The sequence below is a fragment of the Oryctolagus cuniculus genome, chromosome 6 (genome assembly GCF_964237555.1).
Source record: "Oryctolagus cuniculus chromosome 6, mOryCun1.1, whole genome shotgun sequence".
NCBI lineage: Eukaryota > Metazoa > Chordata > Mammalia > Lagomorpha > Leporidae > Oryctolagus > Oryctolagus cuniculus.
The window spans coordinates 133,304,837-133,322,561 of record NC_091437.1 but is presented as its reverse complement, the minus strand read 5'-3'; the positions used below and the strand labels follow the sequence as shown (position 1 = coordinate 133,322,561).

At 44.1% G+C, this 17,725-nt stretch overlaps 1 protein-coding gene across 2 annotated transcripts in view; it reads left to right on the top strand.

Moving 5' to 3' along the window:
• Positions 1–423: 423 nt before the first annotated feature.
• The window catches only part of RSPO2 (R-spondin 2), a 184,054-nt gene continuing 166,752 nt past the window's right edge, over positions 424–17,725 (top strand). Inside the window, exons 1-2 of one of the 2 annotated variants that reach the window (XM_008255829.4) lie at positions 424–1,110; positions 1,497–1,756. In XM_008255829.4, coding sequence (XP_008254051.2) covers positions 629–1,110; positions 1,497–1,756 — 742 coding nt within the window. In that variant the 5' untranslated portion in view covers positions 424–628. The remainder of the gene's footprint in view (positions 1,111–1,496; positions 1,757–17,725) is intronic. The other variant, XM_002710731.5, reaches the window with a different exon arrangement.

The following is a 17,725-nucleotide window of genomic DNA, read 5'->3' as shown; positions in this document are numbered from 1 at the left end:
GCGAGATTTTCTTTAAAGAATCAAGGTCCCAATTTCTTGAATACTGCACAGGGTTTTGTAAGATTTCCAGGAGAGGACCAAAGTCAAGAGAACTTGTAGTTTTGAAGATGAGCAAAAGCTATTGGAACACTCCCGTCACCACCTAAACAGAGAGCACATTTTAATTTGAGTTGTGCTGACGCATCTGCCTACAAAACAAAGCTAGATGCAAACTAAAAAGTGACAGAGGTGTGGCATCTTCTGGGATGTGGCTCAAGGTGAAACTCTTTCGGTAAGAAACAGCGGTCTCGGCCTAGAGCTTGGAAAGAAAGCAAGATCCAGCCGGAGACATCAGTCGGTCAGTCCGATCCTTCTGCAGAAAGGTTGGCGATTTGCTCGGGACCGACCGCACAGCGCCTGAGAGGACGTCTCGAGGGCGAATGGCGGGGCTCCCAGGCAGGCTCAGCAAGGCCAGGGCGCGCTCTGTCACAAGCCACTCTTCATTTTCGCCACCTCCTCTGGGAAAGCCCGCACAGGGATTCGCCCGGGCAGAGGCTCGCTCTAAACCGTCCGCGCTCTTTAGGACCTCAGGGAAACCAGAGCGTTTCTGGCTTTAGGACCCAGGAACTCCGAGGCAGCCTGGACTTAGATGCCTTGGACCACAGCACCACCTACTTATAGAAGCATCCCGAGCCTCAGCCCTTCTGCATCTCCATCGGAAAGTGCGCTCGCCACATCTCTGTCTCCCACAGCTTGGAAACGACGAAGGCTTGGCTGTGAAGGGGCCGTGGAGAGAGCCCGGGAAGCTGCGCAATTGGACAGGGACGCAGTGGAAAGCGAGAGCGGGCGCACCCGTTGCCCAGGGGTAGCACTTGCGAGCGGGACGCAGCATCCCAGTGGCCGCGTACGTGCCTGTCCAGGGCAGCTCATACCGGGCGCCGCCCGCCCAGACGACCCTCGGCGCACGCCCGCCCTGCGGCGGCCGCTGGGACCCGGTAGCTGCCAGGCGCTCCCGGTGGCTCGCCGCAAACTTTCCCCTGGCCCACGTGCTAACGAAGCGGCCGGCTTCCCGACCTGGGATGGAGCGCCGTGCCTAGGCACGCCGCGCCCTCCGAGACCGACGTGCGCACGGTAGGCGCCCCATACCTGGCCGCCGCTGCTGCGGCGCCGGGAGACTCTGCCGTGGGGCGCAAAGAGCCCAAGAGCGTTCTTTGAACCCTGAGCTCTCGGTGCTATGGGGGTGGGGTGGGGTAGGGTGGGGGGCTCTGTCCGTTTTCCGCAGCGCCCGCACGACGCCCTTTGCGCGGGGTCGGAGCCTGGGGCTCCGCAGAGGTTGCTAATTCACTGATTGTAATCACGCTTCCCTGTTGTCCGCAGCTGTGCGCTCCACCGCTCGTGCCAGGCAGGGGCTTCGCTTCCTCCTCCCCTCCCGTCTTTAAATTGGGACGCGCGAAGGCGCAGCTGCCTCCCCGGGGCTGTCTCCATATCCACCCACTCTTTCTCGCTCCTCGTCTCAGGTTCACGGCGGAGAGATGCTGCTCGCGCCGAACTGACGCGTGCGGCCCCGGGTTAGCGGCGACTCGCCCTCCGAGTCCTCCCCAGCAGCGCGCCGGCGCCGGCTTCTTGGATGAGCCCTCCAGTTCCCCGACTCTGAGAGGCGCCTCTCCCCAGCCAACCGTCCAGATGCAGTTTCGCCTCTTCTCCTTTGCGCTCATCATTCTGAACTGTATGGATTACAGCCACTGCCAAGGCAACCGATGGAGACGCAATAAGCGAGGTGGGTCCCCCTCTGCCCCAAGAGCGCGGCGTCCCGCAGCGCTCACCCACGCCTGGGCTCGCCGGCTCATTTGGGCAGGACCTTGCTCTCCACCCCAGCTCTTGCGGGCCACACCTCCCACTCTGGGCGCCCGGAGACTCTGCGGGACGCTCCGTCGCTTCTGTCCCCAGTAGGCGCGGTGAGCGCGACGCGCAGGGGGCCCCTGAGCTCGGCGTCTTGCGAGCGCTCCGCGCTAAGTCGTGCGCTGCGCACCCAAGTTCGCTGCCGCGCTTCTCTCTCGGTCGCTTTTCTTATCTGGCTCCATTTTCCTCTTTTTTTTTTTTTTTCCTTCTTTGTCTGCTTAGCCATCTAACCTGTGGTGCGTTTCTCTCTCTACCTTCCCCACCCACGTGCTCCCCAAATCCCGGCCCCAGAAAGCTGTGAACAAGACCTAGCACTGGGTTGGTGGGTGCTGGGGAGGAGCGCCTAGTAGAGCCGGAGGACCTTTTTTTTCCCAGGAAAAGGGCAACAGTGATCTCTCTTGCTAGAACTTGAGACGAAATGAGTTCTTAGTTAATGAGCAGCTCGTGCGCTAATTTTCCTGGGGAGTGTACCTCTGCGGGTTTTTTTTTTTTTTCTAAGCAGCCCCCCACCCTCCGCGCTCCCATCCATTTGCTCTCCATGAAAGCTGCCATTCCGACGGGTTTCTGTTCTCAATGAAATTCACTTGCGGCTTTTTAACCACTTGGTGCGTCTCCATCACTTGTGTGCGCAGCGGGGAAAGCGAACGGAAGACTCCAGAAAGGTCTCAGAGAATTAGCTTTCCTGCAGATTGAGTGCGCGCATGTTTCTAACTTCCAGTCCTGCCGGGGCTGTAGCTAATTCGACTGCATTTTAAGGCAAGTGCTGTTGGGCGCAATTAAGCCTTCTGGTGGACTTCAACATAAACCACACCAGACACACACACCTTCAATTACTCTCGCGGGGGAAGTGCGCAGCAGCCTCTTGCGGGAATCTGGTGAGAGCTGTTTGTCTTCGCCCAGCGCAGACTTTGTCGTGAGGTTGTTTCGTAGATCTTAATTTTGCTGGGATATAAATGTCTCACTTGGCCTGTGATGTGATTTGTTTAGAACTCATTTTATGGGATTCCTTGGCCTTCTGTCTAGAGGGTGGAGAGGGCTTTTTAGGGCGTTAAACTGTTCTCGCCCAGGGTTCGAGGTTGGTCCGTCTAGGGGAAAATTCAGGATAGCTGGTGACTTCTGGAGCCTCTGCTCGCCATTGTTACCACCACCTGTCCCTACACCTCTTGCTATCTTTCATTTTTGTCTCTTAGAAAATACTTCTCATTTTCAGAAACTATCCCACATAAAAATACTAGGGAGCAATTTCTTCCCAGAGGCCATGGAAGTTTGATATTGTTGATGCTCGCCTTGGAAAAGTCCTTTTCTGTCTCCTCTCCCCTCACAACCTGCTCCTGTACTCCGGAATTTGTTTTCCAGGTAAGGTTGGGCAGAGCTGGCAATATTTGGTTATCTTGGGGTCTTAAGTGTTTGGAGAGGTTTCGGCCCTTGGATAAGCCAAAGCTGCAATCTGTTTAGTTGAAAGGCCAAAGATCTTAAAGTTTGCAAAATATATAGAAATAACTGAAACCCTTTGCCAAAATCTTGTTTCATAGAGGACTTCTTAATTCGGAGGTTATTTTCTCATCCACACTGCCTGTCCCATTGTGGTTGAATGCAGCGGAATTTTGCATGTTTTAGTAGAAACCAGCGCAAAGATGCTGTTTGCTGGAGAATGACATTACAGCACTCCTGCGGCCAGAAGTGATACTGCACGCTTTTCCCTGCAGATACCCTGCCTTCCTGGATATCCGAGGCAGAACCTGTTTATTTCAAAGCCTGCTTTAGTGAAAACTCTCTTGGAGCAGTTGCTCTCCACACCCCCATGTGCTGACATTTTATAAACCCAATTCTAAAGTGTGCATACTGAGTTTTGCCAAACCAACCTTTCGACTTAATAAAATTCAAATGCTTTCCAGTACATGTAAATTGGTAAGGTTGTTAAAAAAATCTATTAAGTTTTTTCTTTTTTTTTTCCTGAACAGATGTCCCTTCCAAAATCCCAAGTTTCTGGCTAAAATAACTGCTGTCTTTAAAAGTGACCACACTATCTGTGCCAACAAAGGGTGTACTGTGTTTTTAATTAAAAGTGGAACTACTTAAAGGCTGGCTAGACAGTGTAGGGTGATAGTAGCTTTTCTGCTTTGCAAGGAAGCTTAAGAATTGCATTGTGAGAGTATTGAAATGAATGGAGATCTAACTCAAGTTGTGTGAATTGTCCCTCGTCACAAACTTAAGCTGGTTTTAATTGATCTCATGTCCACTGATTGATCCTACATCAATTGTTGTGCATACCAAACAATTGGCTTTCCCAAAGGAGATTGATTTAAATTAGTTCCTTGGTGCATGCTGGACTACTGGCCAGATCATGTCAGTAGTGACAGTTGACATGCTAGAGCTTATTGTGGGACCAACATTTCCTTTTTCTCCTTTGTTTTGGATAGTGGCAGTTAAATATTACTTTCTAGGAAGAAATGTGATTAGTACTTTAAAAAAGAGGTGTTGTAGCTTAGATCAGTTATTTTCTTGGCTTTGTGCTGCGATGTAGGCGGCAGTGGTACCAGGATTGGTTAGGCTTACCCCTGGGACCTGATTCTTTTTCTTTTTTTCATATTCCATCTGCAAATAATCAAACCTTCACTGTGGAGCATTCTCAGAACTCCTTTGGCATTATGTTTAGTCTGCTCTATGATCTCAGATGCTCCATAATATCATTTTCTTAATGAAATAAAATTCTTGGCAGAGATCAGATAATTTAGTCAGTTAAAATCAATTGCATCCAGTCTGGAATAGAGAGCAAATGTATAATTTAACTCTATGTTTCATTTCAAAATATGCCGGAGGATTGAAAATAGAATGTTGCCCCCCCATCCCTCTACTTTTGGATAAAAGTTTGTATTATAACTATAATAACCCATCACAGTTCTTTCCTCCTATTTTGAGAACTAGATCTTAAAATAAAAATGCATTTAATAATCACTAGTGGCATCAGGCTGTGCTAATTTTTGTTATTAATTAGGCACACAAACACAATGCTGAGAATGAATAGCTTTGGAGAGTGGAGAGATTGCCAGTATTTAGAGAAGCTGATTGACAACTGATGCTTTGGACGGTAACAGGGTTAAGATTTGCTGCCTCCTCACCCCCCTTATGACAGTCATTATTAGCTACTGTTAACCCCTATTGCCTGTATCTGTCTTGGGACCTCATGATTTATTTATGTGGTAGATGGTCATTTGCCTAGCTTTACATTTTGGAATGATTGTAAGGCACATTTCAGGCAGAATTACAGAAAGGTGGATGGACAAATCATAACTTTATTATGATCTTCTGGAATTTCTCGAGCTTGGTATGTAGTGACTTACATCTCTTCTGTTTATGTGTCTAGTTATATTTTATGCAAGGATTATGAAAACGTCTTGATAGAGCCCTCCAGAAGCAGCAATGGATGCATGTTTCTGGTGGTCAGATTGTAGGGGGTGTGGTCTCACAAGTGTTTGCTGAAGATTTGTCTATCCTGCAGCTTCAGCTTCTTCCTCTAGCACATCGTATTTCCGTAAAACTGGATTTGGCTTCTTCCATGAAAATGAAGTATTTGTCACAAATAGTGTCGTGTGTTTCTAGCAACTGAGGTTGGAAAAAAACATTTTCTCTTTATAGTGCTAAATGAACTTGTGCTTGTATTCTTAAATGTAATGAAGATATTTGGAGACAGTTGTTTTTGACAAGTGCTTTTTAATAAGTTTACTTTACAGCATTTTCTTTCAAAAGACAAAGTGGCATATGGAACATATTAACCTACACTTAAATGAAAGGCTTCAAAATGCATTTTGTATGCTTGTTTACTTTCTCAACTTCCCAAGTATTTCAGAAAAGCTGATGAGATATTCAATTTTGCAACATAAACATATCCTTTCTTTTTTTAATCAGCTTCCTTTTCTTCCAGTATAATTGCATGAATCTTGTTTTTGTTTTCCTAGCTGATGTCTTACTAGTGCAGGGAGGCTAGAAAGTTGCTGTGTTCAGACCAACATCTTATTTTACCACTGAAATTTGGAGGTGATTCAAAATAGGTGATGTTCCCATAGGCCTCCATTTAATTCTGGCTTTGGTTATCCACTTTTGAAATCAAGCTTGAGTAGAACCGAATTATTTGCAGGAATCGTATGTTGGAAATGACACTTCTCATTCCTTAATGCAGAACCGCCTCTTGATTTATTTAGAGACCGACCCTCCCGTTATGGAGCATGCCGGCTACTTTGGACTTCTTTCTTTCCAGTTGACTGCCTTTAAACCATTTTGTTTTCCTGGAGATAGGCACTCGTATCCAACCCAAGTCCAGGAAATAGATGGCAGGCAAATCTTTCAATAAAGTACTTGATAACCTCTCTGCTAAAAGGAGAGAGTCAGCTTTGGGATACTTAAGAAAGTTTAAATTTTCTATAGTTTTTAAAATGTCATCAGGTTTATCTTTGCACATTTTCTGAAGCAAGAAAGGATAAATTGCTAAGTGAAGGCAGTGCTGCATGTCCATCTTTATGAATTTTTCCAGCTGTAGTAAATATGGAGGTGCTAATGGCTATTAAAGAGCATATACAACACTGATAAATAATGGGGAGGCTGTATATACATGTGTGTATCTATGTACCTACAGAGGGGAGTGTTTTTAGAGAGGGAGGTTTAAAAACTAGAAAGGATTCACTCACTTTTCCATTCTTTCATTTCTGTTCATCCTGGAACGAAAGGACGGGTAGGGGAAGAATGAGACAGAGTGCGCGTGGACTGTTTTCCTCTTTCCAAGGCCCACCTCCCACTCATGCTCTCATCTTTCCCCTGGGCTTTTCTCATGTTGGAGCCTGCTTTCTTTATTTTTATTAAGGGTTTTATTTTTAAAAGGCAAGGAGAGAGAGGCAGAGAGAGAGCCTCCATCTGTTAGTTCACTCCCCAAATGGTGGCAACGGCTGGAGTTGGGCCAAACTGAAGCCAGGAACCAGAAGTTTCTTCCAGGTCCCACACCTGGGTGAAGGGGCCCAAGGACTTGGGCCATCTTGTACTGCTTTCCCAGGCCATAGCAGAGAGTTGGACCGGTAGTGGAGCAGCCGGGTCTCAAACTGGCACCCATATGGGATATCGGCATGCAGGCGGCAGCTTCACCTGCTGTGCCACAGCGGGGGCCCTGCCTGCTTTCTAGTCCTGAAATTTCCAACTTCCTCCCTCTTTCCAGTACTTTGTAGTCTTCTTTCCCCTGTCTTCACTTCTGTCCTTGATTTCTCTTGCTTGATAATCCTGTTCACTCTTAAGTCTGTTATAGTGCCTGCAATGGCCGGAGCTGTACCGATCCAAAGCCAGGAGCCAGAAGCTTCTTCTGGGTCTCTCGTGGACTTGGGCCATCGTCTGCCTTCCCAGGCCATAAGCAGAGAGCTGGATTGGAAGTGGAGCAGCAGGGACACAAAGTGAACCGGCTCCCATATGGGATGCCAGTGCCACAGGCGGAGGCTTAGCCCACTATGCTTAAGCACCAGCCCCCAGGAGGAGTTTAATGATCGTGCATGCTCCGTACTTGCGTCATTGCCAACTCTAATGACGTCATCGTCCCCTTCCCCTGTCCATTACTCCTTTCTCTGGAGATATCATCCATTACCAAAGACATCCCCCTCTGGCTCGTGACACTTCACTCCAGTTTTGCTTCCTGTTTGCTGTCCATTTCTCTTTGGTCCTGTCTTTCAGAATAGACATAAACTAATATTTCTTCACCTTTAGTCTTTGCCCTGGAGGACTTTTTTAGCCCCTTCTTGTCTCTTTAAATGTAATTTCCTCTAGAGTCCTTCAACTGTACCTTCAACTCTTGTTTTGCAGCTTTAGATTTTACCGTCACATTGTGATTTGCCGGCTAGTGCTCCAGGAGAGGCACTGCACGCACGCCCCGCCTCCACAGCTCCGGGCTCCCTTTCTGCTCTGACAGCTGCACTTCTCTGCTTGGGTTCCTTGTCGCTGTCCACGGCGTTCCTGTGTGGAAGGTGGGGCACCTCACTGGACTTTCTGAAAGTTTGGTTCCCTCCTCTACAAGTTCATTGTAGCTGAAGCTACACAACTTTCGTGATTCTCCCTCAGCAATGCTACTTATCTCTGTCCTACCCTTTCCTGTCCCAGAGCTATTTCCCAGCTCGGGACCTCAGGGGCTCTTCATCTCTCAGTACCTACTCTCTCACTTCAGCCTTTAAAATGCTGCCTTGTTGAATTTTTTCAACCACAGAGCTGATCATGTTACTTCTCTGCCAACAACTTCCAAACCTTCCAGGCCTCTGTATATATTTTGATAGGTAAATATGATCTTGATTTGCAGAGCAGAGAGTCAAAGAGGTGGCAGTGCAGGTCCCATCTGCTGGTTCACTTATGAAATGCCTAGAATGGCTGAGGCTGGGCCAGGGCTGAAGCCAAGAGTTGGGAGTTGAATCTGAGTCTGCCACACAGGTCATAGGAACCCAATTATTTGAGATGTCACCTGATGATTCCCAGGGTCTGTATGAGCAGGAAGCTGGCATCAGGAGTCGGGCTGGGAGTTGAACTCATGTACTCAGGTATGGGATGCGAGTATCTTAAGTGATGTCTTAACCACGAGGCCAAAGGGCTGCCCCATCCGTGCCTTCGTACTGACTGCAGAGGACACATCGGTCTCTTATATGACAGTCGAGACGCATTGGCATCTGACTGCAGCCTCTTTTCAGCTTTCCACCACCCTGAGAGCACTGTACACTTAAGCCACACCAGATTCTTCATATTCAAGTGTGGGACTGGTGCTGTTGTGTACCAGGTAAAGCACCTGCAGTGCCAGCATCCCATGTGGGTGCCGGTTTGAGTCCCAGCTGCTTCACTTCTGCTCCAGCTCTCTGCTATGATCTGGGAAAGCAGTAGCAGAAAGCCCAAGTTCTTGGGCCCCTGCATCCACATAGGAGATCTGGAGGAAGCTCCTGGCTCCTGGTTTGGATCAGTGCAGTTCCAGTCATTGCTGCCATCTGGGGAGTGAACCAGCAGATGGAAGATCTTTCTGCCTCTCTGCAACTCTGCCTTTTAAATAAATAAATCTTTAAAAAATGCATATTCAAGTGTACCAGGTATTTCCATGCTTTTGTGTTGTTGATCATGTGCTCAGCCAAATTGCCATTGCCTCCAGGAAGCCTCCCTGGAATTCTCCACTTAAAAAAAGCCAAAGTGAAGTATTTCCTCATAGTTACTTAGATATTTGTGTTGAAATTCTTGGAGGATGTTCTTTCTACCTGTATTCTGATCCTTGCACAACACATCTTACCATAGTTTCTTTCTCTAGGGCAAGGTGTGGCATGTTCATCTTTGCTCTTCCAAATTAGGCCTACTCGAGTGCTTCTTCCACAAGTTGGAGTAAACGAAAAGTCATTGAGTATGAGAGTATGTTGATTGCCCTCAAAATAATCCTAGTGATTCAATGAGAAGTGATTTTTTAATTCCCTAATCTTTGCACACAGTGGAAGTTTGAATGGTTAAATCCTAGGTGTAATTGTTATTACTTATCATTTAGAGGAAGGAAAAACATGTTGAGCTATAAAAATCCCCACTCCAGCTTTTTACTCATTTTGAAGTCTCTTCTGATGAGTTCCAAAGTTCAGCGTTTATCAGTGGCTATTTGTGAATCTGTACATTTGTTTGTTCTTTGAATGATAGAAAAAGGGACAGTAAGGGATTTTCATCCCTAAACTCTTAGCCCATGTGAAAAAATCATTTAAGGGAAAATAAAAGAAAATGGTATGTACCTTCTTAAGGGACTCATTTTAATAACATGGGTAACTTAGTAGAAGAAAAGCAGTTACATTGATGACTTTACTGTAATGATTGCTGTGTGGACAGAAGCAGCTGTGAGACAGGTGTGTGTGTGTGTGTGTGTGTGTGTGTGTGTGTGTGTTGCATGTGCAGTCCTGTGGGTGTAAAGAGATGAGGTGGTTGACCAGGGATGCTTCCCAGAACAGCGGTGACTTTCATGGCCCCTTTTAAGGAGGTGGGAGTCATCTGACTTAGTGAAGAGGAGCTGCTTACCAAAGTGAAGTGTGACTTGTAAAAATCAAGTGGAAGAGAGCTAGAATTCTAATTGGCTTTCCTGAATTTACTGCTTCTTTTATACACAGTAAATTCCCAACATAAATTTTTAGTTTAAAATAACATGAAGAAATTGCCCCGAACCATACAAAATATCCTCAATTCAGACTTTTACTGAGCCTCAGAACTTGTCACAACCCATGATTATGCTCATTAGGTAACAAATACATTAAATAACTGAAATATAAGGGTATGGAATGCTTGTTGGGTAAGACCATGACTATACTTGAGTAAAAACTGGCATACTTGATTTGCTAAACTTTTTGATTATTCTGGTAAAAGGAGGCTTTACCAAGTTCATGGGTGCGCTGGGTCAGTGGTGTGGTGCAGTGGGCTAAGCCACTGCCTGCGATGACCCCAACCCATGTGGGTGAAGGTTGAGGGCCCAGTTGCTCCACTTTTTGGTCCAGCTCCTTGCTAATGCACCTGGCAAAGCAACGGAAGATGGCCCAAGTGCTTGAGGCTGACACCCATGTGTGACCCAGATGGAGTTCTTGGCTCCTGGCTTCATCCTGGCCCAGCCCTGCTGTTATAGCCATTTGGGAAGTGAACCAGTAGATGGAAATCACTTTATCTTTCTCTGTCTCTAGCTCTGCCTTTCAAGTAAATAAATATGAAAACCCAAAAGTTCATGGAAATTGAAATTGTTTTGATGCAAAAGGTTTTTGAAATCCAGGCAGAAATTTTTTCATAATGTTTTTGTGATTTTTTAAAAACCTTTTATCTACTAGAACAGAAGCATGGCAGAGACACACATACACACACATAGACACATACATACATACATACATACAGAGAAACAGGCAGAGAGATCTTCATCTGCTGGTTCACTAACCAGATAGCTGTGGCAGCCAGGGCTGGGCTGGGCTGAAGCCAGGAGCCTGGAACTCTATCTGGATCTCCCACATGCATACCAGGGACCTAAGCACTTGGGCTGTCATCTGTTGCCTTCTGAGGAGCATTAGCAGGAATCTGGATCAGAAACAGAGCAGTCAGGACTGGAACTGGTGCTCTGATATGGGATGCTGGTGTTGGAAGCGGTGTCTTGACCTGTTTAGTCCTAATGCTGACCATTCTGTGAAATTGTTGAAGCCCTCTGAAACACATTTATTTCTGACACTCCAATAGCCAGAAAAAGTGTGTGTGTGTGAGAGAGAATGTGTTCATGTCTGTGTATGTTTGTAGGTGTGCATGTATTTGATGTATGCACATTTCATAATAAAATCAGATGACCCACAGAGGATAGAAAACACTAAAAATTATTTCTTTACTCTGAAACGTAGAGAAAATATTTTTTCTTAAGTTATTTGGAAAACATTTCCAACCTACACAATCTTCTTTTATCACCTGCTGAAGGATATTAACCGCCTTCACACAGAAGTTATACCACTTAGCACATTTGTTTTGAGCAGGATTTCTTAACATTGGATCAGAGGTGGGGATGGGGGTTTTGTGAGTCTTCTGAAATTAGAAGCAAAATATTTTCTCTTCTTGGGGTATATGGAGATGTTCTAGAGTCTTTGCTAAGTCTCAAAGTGGCCCAGTGTTTGTCTCTTTCCTTTAACAGTTTACAAGGCATTGGTTAAAGAGATAGGCAGTAGACTTTCCTAATTAGCATGATGCCAAATGGCCACTTCAAATTAATATATTTGTTTTAAGCCATTTGCTATTTGCATACATAATGATAGAAGACCATACTGGAAGTACCAACTCAAGATTAATTTCAATAAATAATTATGAGGCTAGAAATCCTTGAGGACAATTGTGAAATTCTTTCCTTCCCCTAAAGAGTTGATAAAAGTGCAGAACAAGTAGATAGTCTAAATGGTTTTGTTACAACCTCTCATATAGTCTAATCTTTAATCTCAACAACAATATGTAGTTTGAGACATACTTGTAATTTTATGATGGCTGACATGTGGGGATGGTATTGCTGTGACTTCACGTATCACACTGCCAGTTCACACGTGGTCAGAACTCTTCAGTTCCAGCCAGGGAGGTTTCTTCTAGATTCTTACCTCTGTTTCAGCACATCTTAGAATTTTTGTACTGTCATGGCCTTGGTCTCTCACCTTTTGCAGGCTACAACTGGCCAGCCAACCACAACAGCAGTTGAAACACAGGGACCGATAGAGGGCGCACTTTGCATTCTTTTCCTTGTGCTTTGTTCTTGGAACTTCTGTAGGATTTGTGCTTCCTTTGCTTTGCCCTGTTGGTTCAGGTGGCAAATGTGCTCCACTGTCTCCATCAATACTGTGATCATTTTACTGTTGTCATATAGAAGAAAAAAGGAACAAATAAAAGAAGCCTTCCACTTTATTTCTGGTTTTGGCTCCTAATCTTGTTTTGAGAAGACCTAGTCCAAAGGTAAACTTAACCAGTCTTAATATCGGCAAGAGATATTAAAACTAGAGATTGTGTTAACCTGTAGGGAAATTTACAACCACTTTGAAGAGCATCAGTTTTTGAAAAATGTAAACATTTCCCAGAAAGTGCATACCTAAAAACTTGTGAAGTTTGGAGTTGCCCAAATGACTCCAGAATAATACTTTGCAGTTGTTCAACAAATTCTTACATCTTTATGGAGAAAGAACCATTTCTTCTGACAGCTCTCATGTTTTAGCTCTTTGAGAAAGGTGAAAATCATCAAATTATTTTGAAATCTGAAGTTTTTTAAAAAATTCTTTCCTCATATGATAGTCTGACCTATGATTTAAAAATTCTGACATTTCACTGTTGTTCACTTACATGCCTCCTGTTAGTAAAAAAATTGACTTAATGTTGAGAGATTTCTCCTGTGTCATAATTAATCTATACATTTAATGTTGAGAGATTTCTGCTGTGTCATCCTATACATTTAATTAGTCAATTACTTTTTCATGCCCAACACTTAGTAGGATAATGACACTTAGTGTCTTATGCTGTTAGTTGAGATGGCAATGCTCCCTGCTGTCTGCATGAAGGTTAGTTGAATCCTAGTGGGGTTAATGTCACTACCAGATGGCATATCCTATGCTCACTCTCCAAAATATATAACTCTTCAGGGTAACCATGGTATTTCTCTTCCACTGCTATCAGTGGTCTTTGAAGACTGTGCACTGAATGAGAGACCCTTGACACTTTAGTGAATCGGGGAGAATTGCTCCTGGGAATCTCTGGGCACCATAGCTAAGTAGACTTTAAGGCAATCCTGGTCTTTGATTTGTCGTGTTGTCAGGGTAATTCTGGAGGGGTAAGGATACTTTGGTAGAATTAATGATGATTTTTATACTTGATGTTTTAGAGGTTCTCTTATTCTGGAAGTTTCATGCACCTGTGTGTGTGTGTGTGCATGCATGTGTGTTTACTGGTTAGGTTTAGTAGGGAATTTTGAGGGACTCCTGTGTATTAACTCTGGGATCTTCTATGTAGATATGAGGATGTGGGGGAGAATAGCTGTAGGTTGAGTGGAGAGAATGAGTAAACTGGCTCAAATTTTTCTATTTACCTAGGAATTTGGACATCTGTCTGATCTGAGAGAGCTCAGACTTGTCCTATCCACAGTGTTCCTTCCATTGATGAAACATAGCTTGGTGCCACCCTCTTGCTTAGTGCAGTAGAGAAACTTTGTTAGGGCCAGGAGACTTGTAAGTTAAAGCTGCTGGTGTCAGGACCAGCGCCATGGCGCACTTGGTTAATCCTCTGCCTGCTGCGCCGGCATCCTATATGGGCACCGGGTTCTAATCCCAGTTGCTCCTCTTCCAGTCCAGCTCTCTGCTGTGGCCCGGGAGGGCAGTGGAGGATGGCCCAAGTGCTTGGGTGCCTGCACCCACCCATGGGAGACCAGGAGGAAGCACCCGGCTCCTGGCTTTGGATCGGTGCAGTGCCGGCCGTGGCAGCCATTAGGGGAGTGAACCAATGGAAGGAAGACCTTTCTCTCTGTCTATAACTCTACCTGTCAAATAAAAAAAAAAAAGCCGCTGGTGTCTGATAACTGAACTGCTGTGGTTCCCAGAAGCACTCTTAGTGGGTTGGGTTTAGGGAAGACATTTGATCCAACTCCCGGAGGTCTATAAGCCATGAAGTGGCTGATGGTGATTTTTGACTGAATCATGAAAGATTTTGTAGGAGGAAGGGATTTCCCTAATACCACGTACTTTCTAATAACGCAAAACCCTACCCAGCTTCATCTATGTGAAGAAGAATGAAAGATTATGACTGTTAATTAACTAATTTAAACATTCCATAACATAAATATGTATTAAAACATCACATTGCACTCTCTGGCTCTTTTGTCCCTTCCTTTAATATCCTGATAATTGATCTAGAGCTTGCAATAGATACTTGAAAGTTAATTGTCCAAAATTATGAACTTAGTGCCATTTACTTGTTTCCTTAAGCACAGTTCTTTGCAGCTATGATGAGTGATTTATGCATGACTTTGAAAGTGATTCAAGTGGATGACTCTCCTAATGATTCTGGCTAACTTCTATACATCAAGCAGTTGTCTTTGTGTTGAATTTAGATTTGAAGAAATGGCAGAGGCTGGACCTAGGGAAGGGAAGAAAGAGCAGGAACAAGATTACTGTTCCAGAGATTTGAGATCTATCATGTAGAAAATGATTTATTCTATGTCTTGGAATTAAGGCAAAATGAGTACATATTACTAAGAGACAGACAAAAGCTTGTATTTCGAAAGCTGTCCATTCATGTGAGAGGTCCTTTCCTGGTGTTCCAAATATTTGATTCTTTCTAACAGCAGGGAGTATCTCTTGAGAGTGTGGTAAAGCAGGTGACTGCATTGAATGTGGATGACCATTTATAGTCAGAGTTATGATATGAACATGTATAATGTTTGCAGCATCTAATAAATACTTAAATGTAAATTCCTGTTGACAACTATTTGACCTCAAAAGAATCCTGCCTTTCTAAGTAGAGGGCACTGAACAAAATTGCTTCTTCAGATTTTGCATCAAATATATCTGCATCATTCTAAATCCCAGTAATAAATAATAGATATTGAAGTTTGATCTCAATTCCTAGAAAAAAGGGAATGTTTCTGAATTCTTACATGACTACATCAATTTGTAGAACATTTCAGTATGAGAACACTTGAAATTTCAACCGAAGTACAAACAGTATGGGTTATACCATATATTTTTCTTTCTGTAGTGGAGTCACTAGATAGCAAAATGAAGAAGTATTTGACATACTAATAATGGAACCAAAGTGGATTGATGCCCACTTTGAGGCTATCCTCTGGTAGTGTGAAGGTCCTTATCTTCAGCCTTGACTGAAGCACTATTTACCTAGTGATTCAGTTGAATACTGATGCTCTGCAACCTACACCTTTGCATAATATGAAGGTGAACAGGACATTTAAAACCTTGGCTAACTGGTGACAAATTACTGATGGCTGGGAATGGCAGATTGACTTTACATCTTTCCGGTTAAAATTTCAATCAAAGTTTACTCATAAATAAAGATCCAACTTTAAAAACGTGCATCGAGATAACATTAACTTACATTATAATCAAAGACTTAATGCTCTACTAAATAATTCAACAAATGAACTAAAAAGACCATAATCCACAGAAATAGGAAAGGGCTATATTGTGGAAGAATTGGCTGTAGGAGATGAATTTGTTTAATTTTTGACTCATCCTGAGGTTAAGATGTTAGATGGTTGCCAGAAGAATGGGCTGCATTAAAAGAGGTATCTACCCAGGTTCGATAATAAAGTGGTTGAAGACCCTTCAACACACAAAAGTCTGGGGTTCTATTCTAGATAGCATTGCTTGTGAAAGTGCTGTGGTGGTGCTCGCTGTAATACGGTATCACTTTCCTACAGCTGTTGTAATAAAGTGCCAAAAACTGGATGGCTTAAAACAAATATATTTCCTCACCGTTCTGGAGGTTGCAAGTCCAAAATCAAGGTATCAGCAAGTTCATGCTGTCTTGCATTCTTTAGGGAGGACCCTTCCTTGTCTCTTCCAGCTTCTGATAGCCCCAGGCATCCCTTGGCTTGTGTAGCATAACTCCAGCCTCTGCCTCCAGCTTCGTACAGCCGTCTTCCCTCTGTGTTTCTCTCTTTTCCTGTAAGAATGGCAGTTACATCAGATTAAGGCCCAGATTATTGACTTAATGGTAACCTGATAAGATCTGCAGAGACCCTGTGGTTTGAGATTTTAATAGAACTCTGGAGTACATGATACAATGCATATCAAATGAAGTCTTCATTTTCACAACAACCCTGTAGAATAACAATTTTTGATATCAATTATATTACAATGAGAAGTAGTAGTAGAGGAAGAAGCAGTAGGAGTGGTAGGAGAAATGGGATGAGTTAGTAGTAGGGCCAGTGCACATAGCCTCACAGACTGTGTCCTTGCAAATCAAGAATGATGTTCATGGCACTTGCTGGGCTTGTGCACGTAGTGGCCCTGAGGTGGCAGTGCTCTGAACATGATTTATCAGTGTGTGGTGTCTGGAGTAGGTGACGTCAAGATCCTCTCTGTCCCTGAAGTTGTTGGAAACTACTTGAATCTAGAGTATCATCTGAGTGTGTCATCTTAAAAAATCCACACTTGAAATCAGCTTCTCGTTATTTTTCTTTCGGCTACAGCTTAACATTGAGCCGAGCTGTTTTCTGTTGAAGTTTGCTGTCTCCTAAGAGCTGTTAGGACCCTTCAGGGCGTCACTGCAATCTCAAAATTGTCCACTGTACGTGGCTATGTGGTTTCTGCTGTTAGAGGTATTTTAGTTTGTTCTTGTGATGTATACATGGTCAGCAAAAATACTTTTGAAACTTATGATGTCTTTTCAAATCTACAAAAGAGTAGCTTAATGAGCCCCCATGTAACTATAACCCAGATTGAATAAATGTTTTGCCACATGTGTTATCTGTTCTTATTTTACTTTTTATTGGTTGAAATGTTATAAAGCAAATTACAGCTGTTTCAGCCACATATTTCTGAATACATTTCTTAAACATATAAACATCTTCTTAAACCACAATGTCATTAACTATCTAAGAATTCATTATTTTTTGGTAATACTGCTTAAAATCAGTATTAAATGGATTTGCCCAATCGCCTCAAATGTCTTGTTTTTTAAAGATTTATTTATTTGGAAGGAAGAGTTACAGAAGCAGAGGCAGAGAGACAGATCTTCATCTGCTGGTTTACTTCTCAAAAGGCTGCAATGGGTGGAGCTGACTGATCCAAAGTCAGGAGCTTCTTCCAGATCTTCCACATGGGTGCAGGGGCCCAGGCACTTGGACAGGCTTCTACTGCTTTCCCAGGTCACAGCAGAGAGCTGGATCAGAAGTGGAGCAATCAATCGCTTCTCGGCCTTTTGGCTAAAATCAAGTGCAGAAGTAGAGCAATCGAGTCTTGAACCGGCGTGCATATGGGATGCCCGCACAGCAGGCAGTGGTTTTACCCACTACGCCATGGCATCGGGCCCTCAAAAATGCCTTTAGACAGCTGGTGTAAGTGAATTAGCATTCAGATGACATGTAATCATTGCACTTGGTTGATAGAGCCCCAAGTTTGATGCTGGAGCAGTACTGCCTTCTCATTTCCTGTGCCTTTTACTTATTGTGTAACTCCTGGTTGGCTTCCTGCAGAATGTCTAACCTGACTTTTTCAGTTCTGTTCCCTTGTGGTGTTCACCTAATTTATGCTTCTGTCCTCTGTATTTTCTGAACTAGAAGTTCTTGAAGGCTTGATTGGATTCAGGTTCAACTCTTTGGGCAAGAGCACTT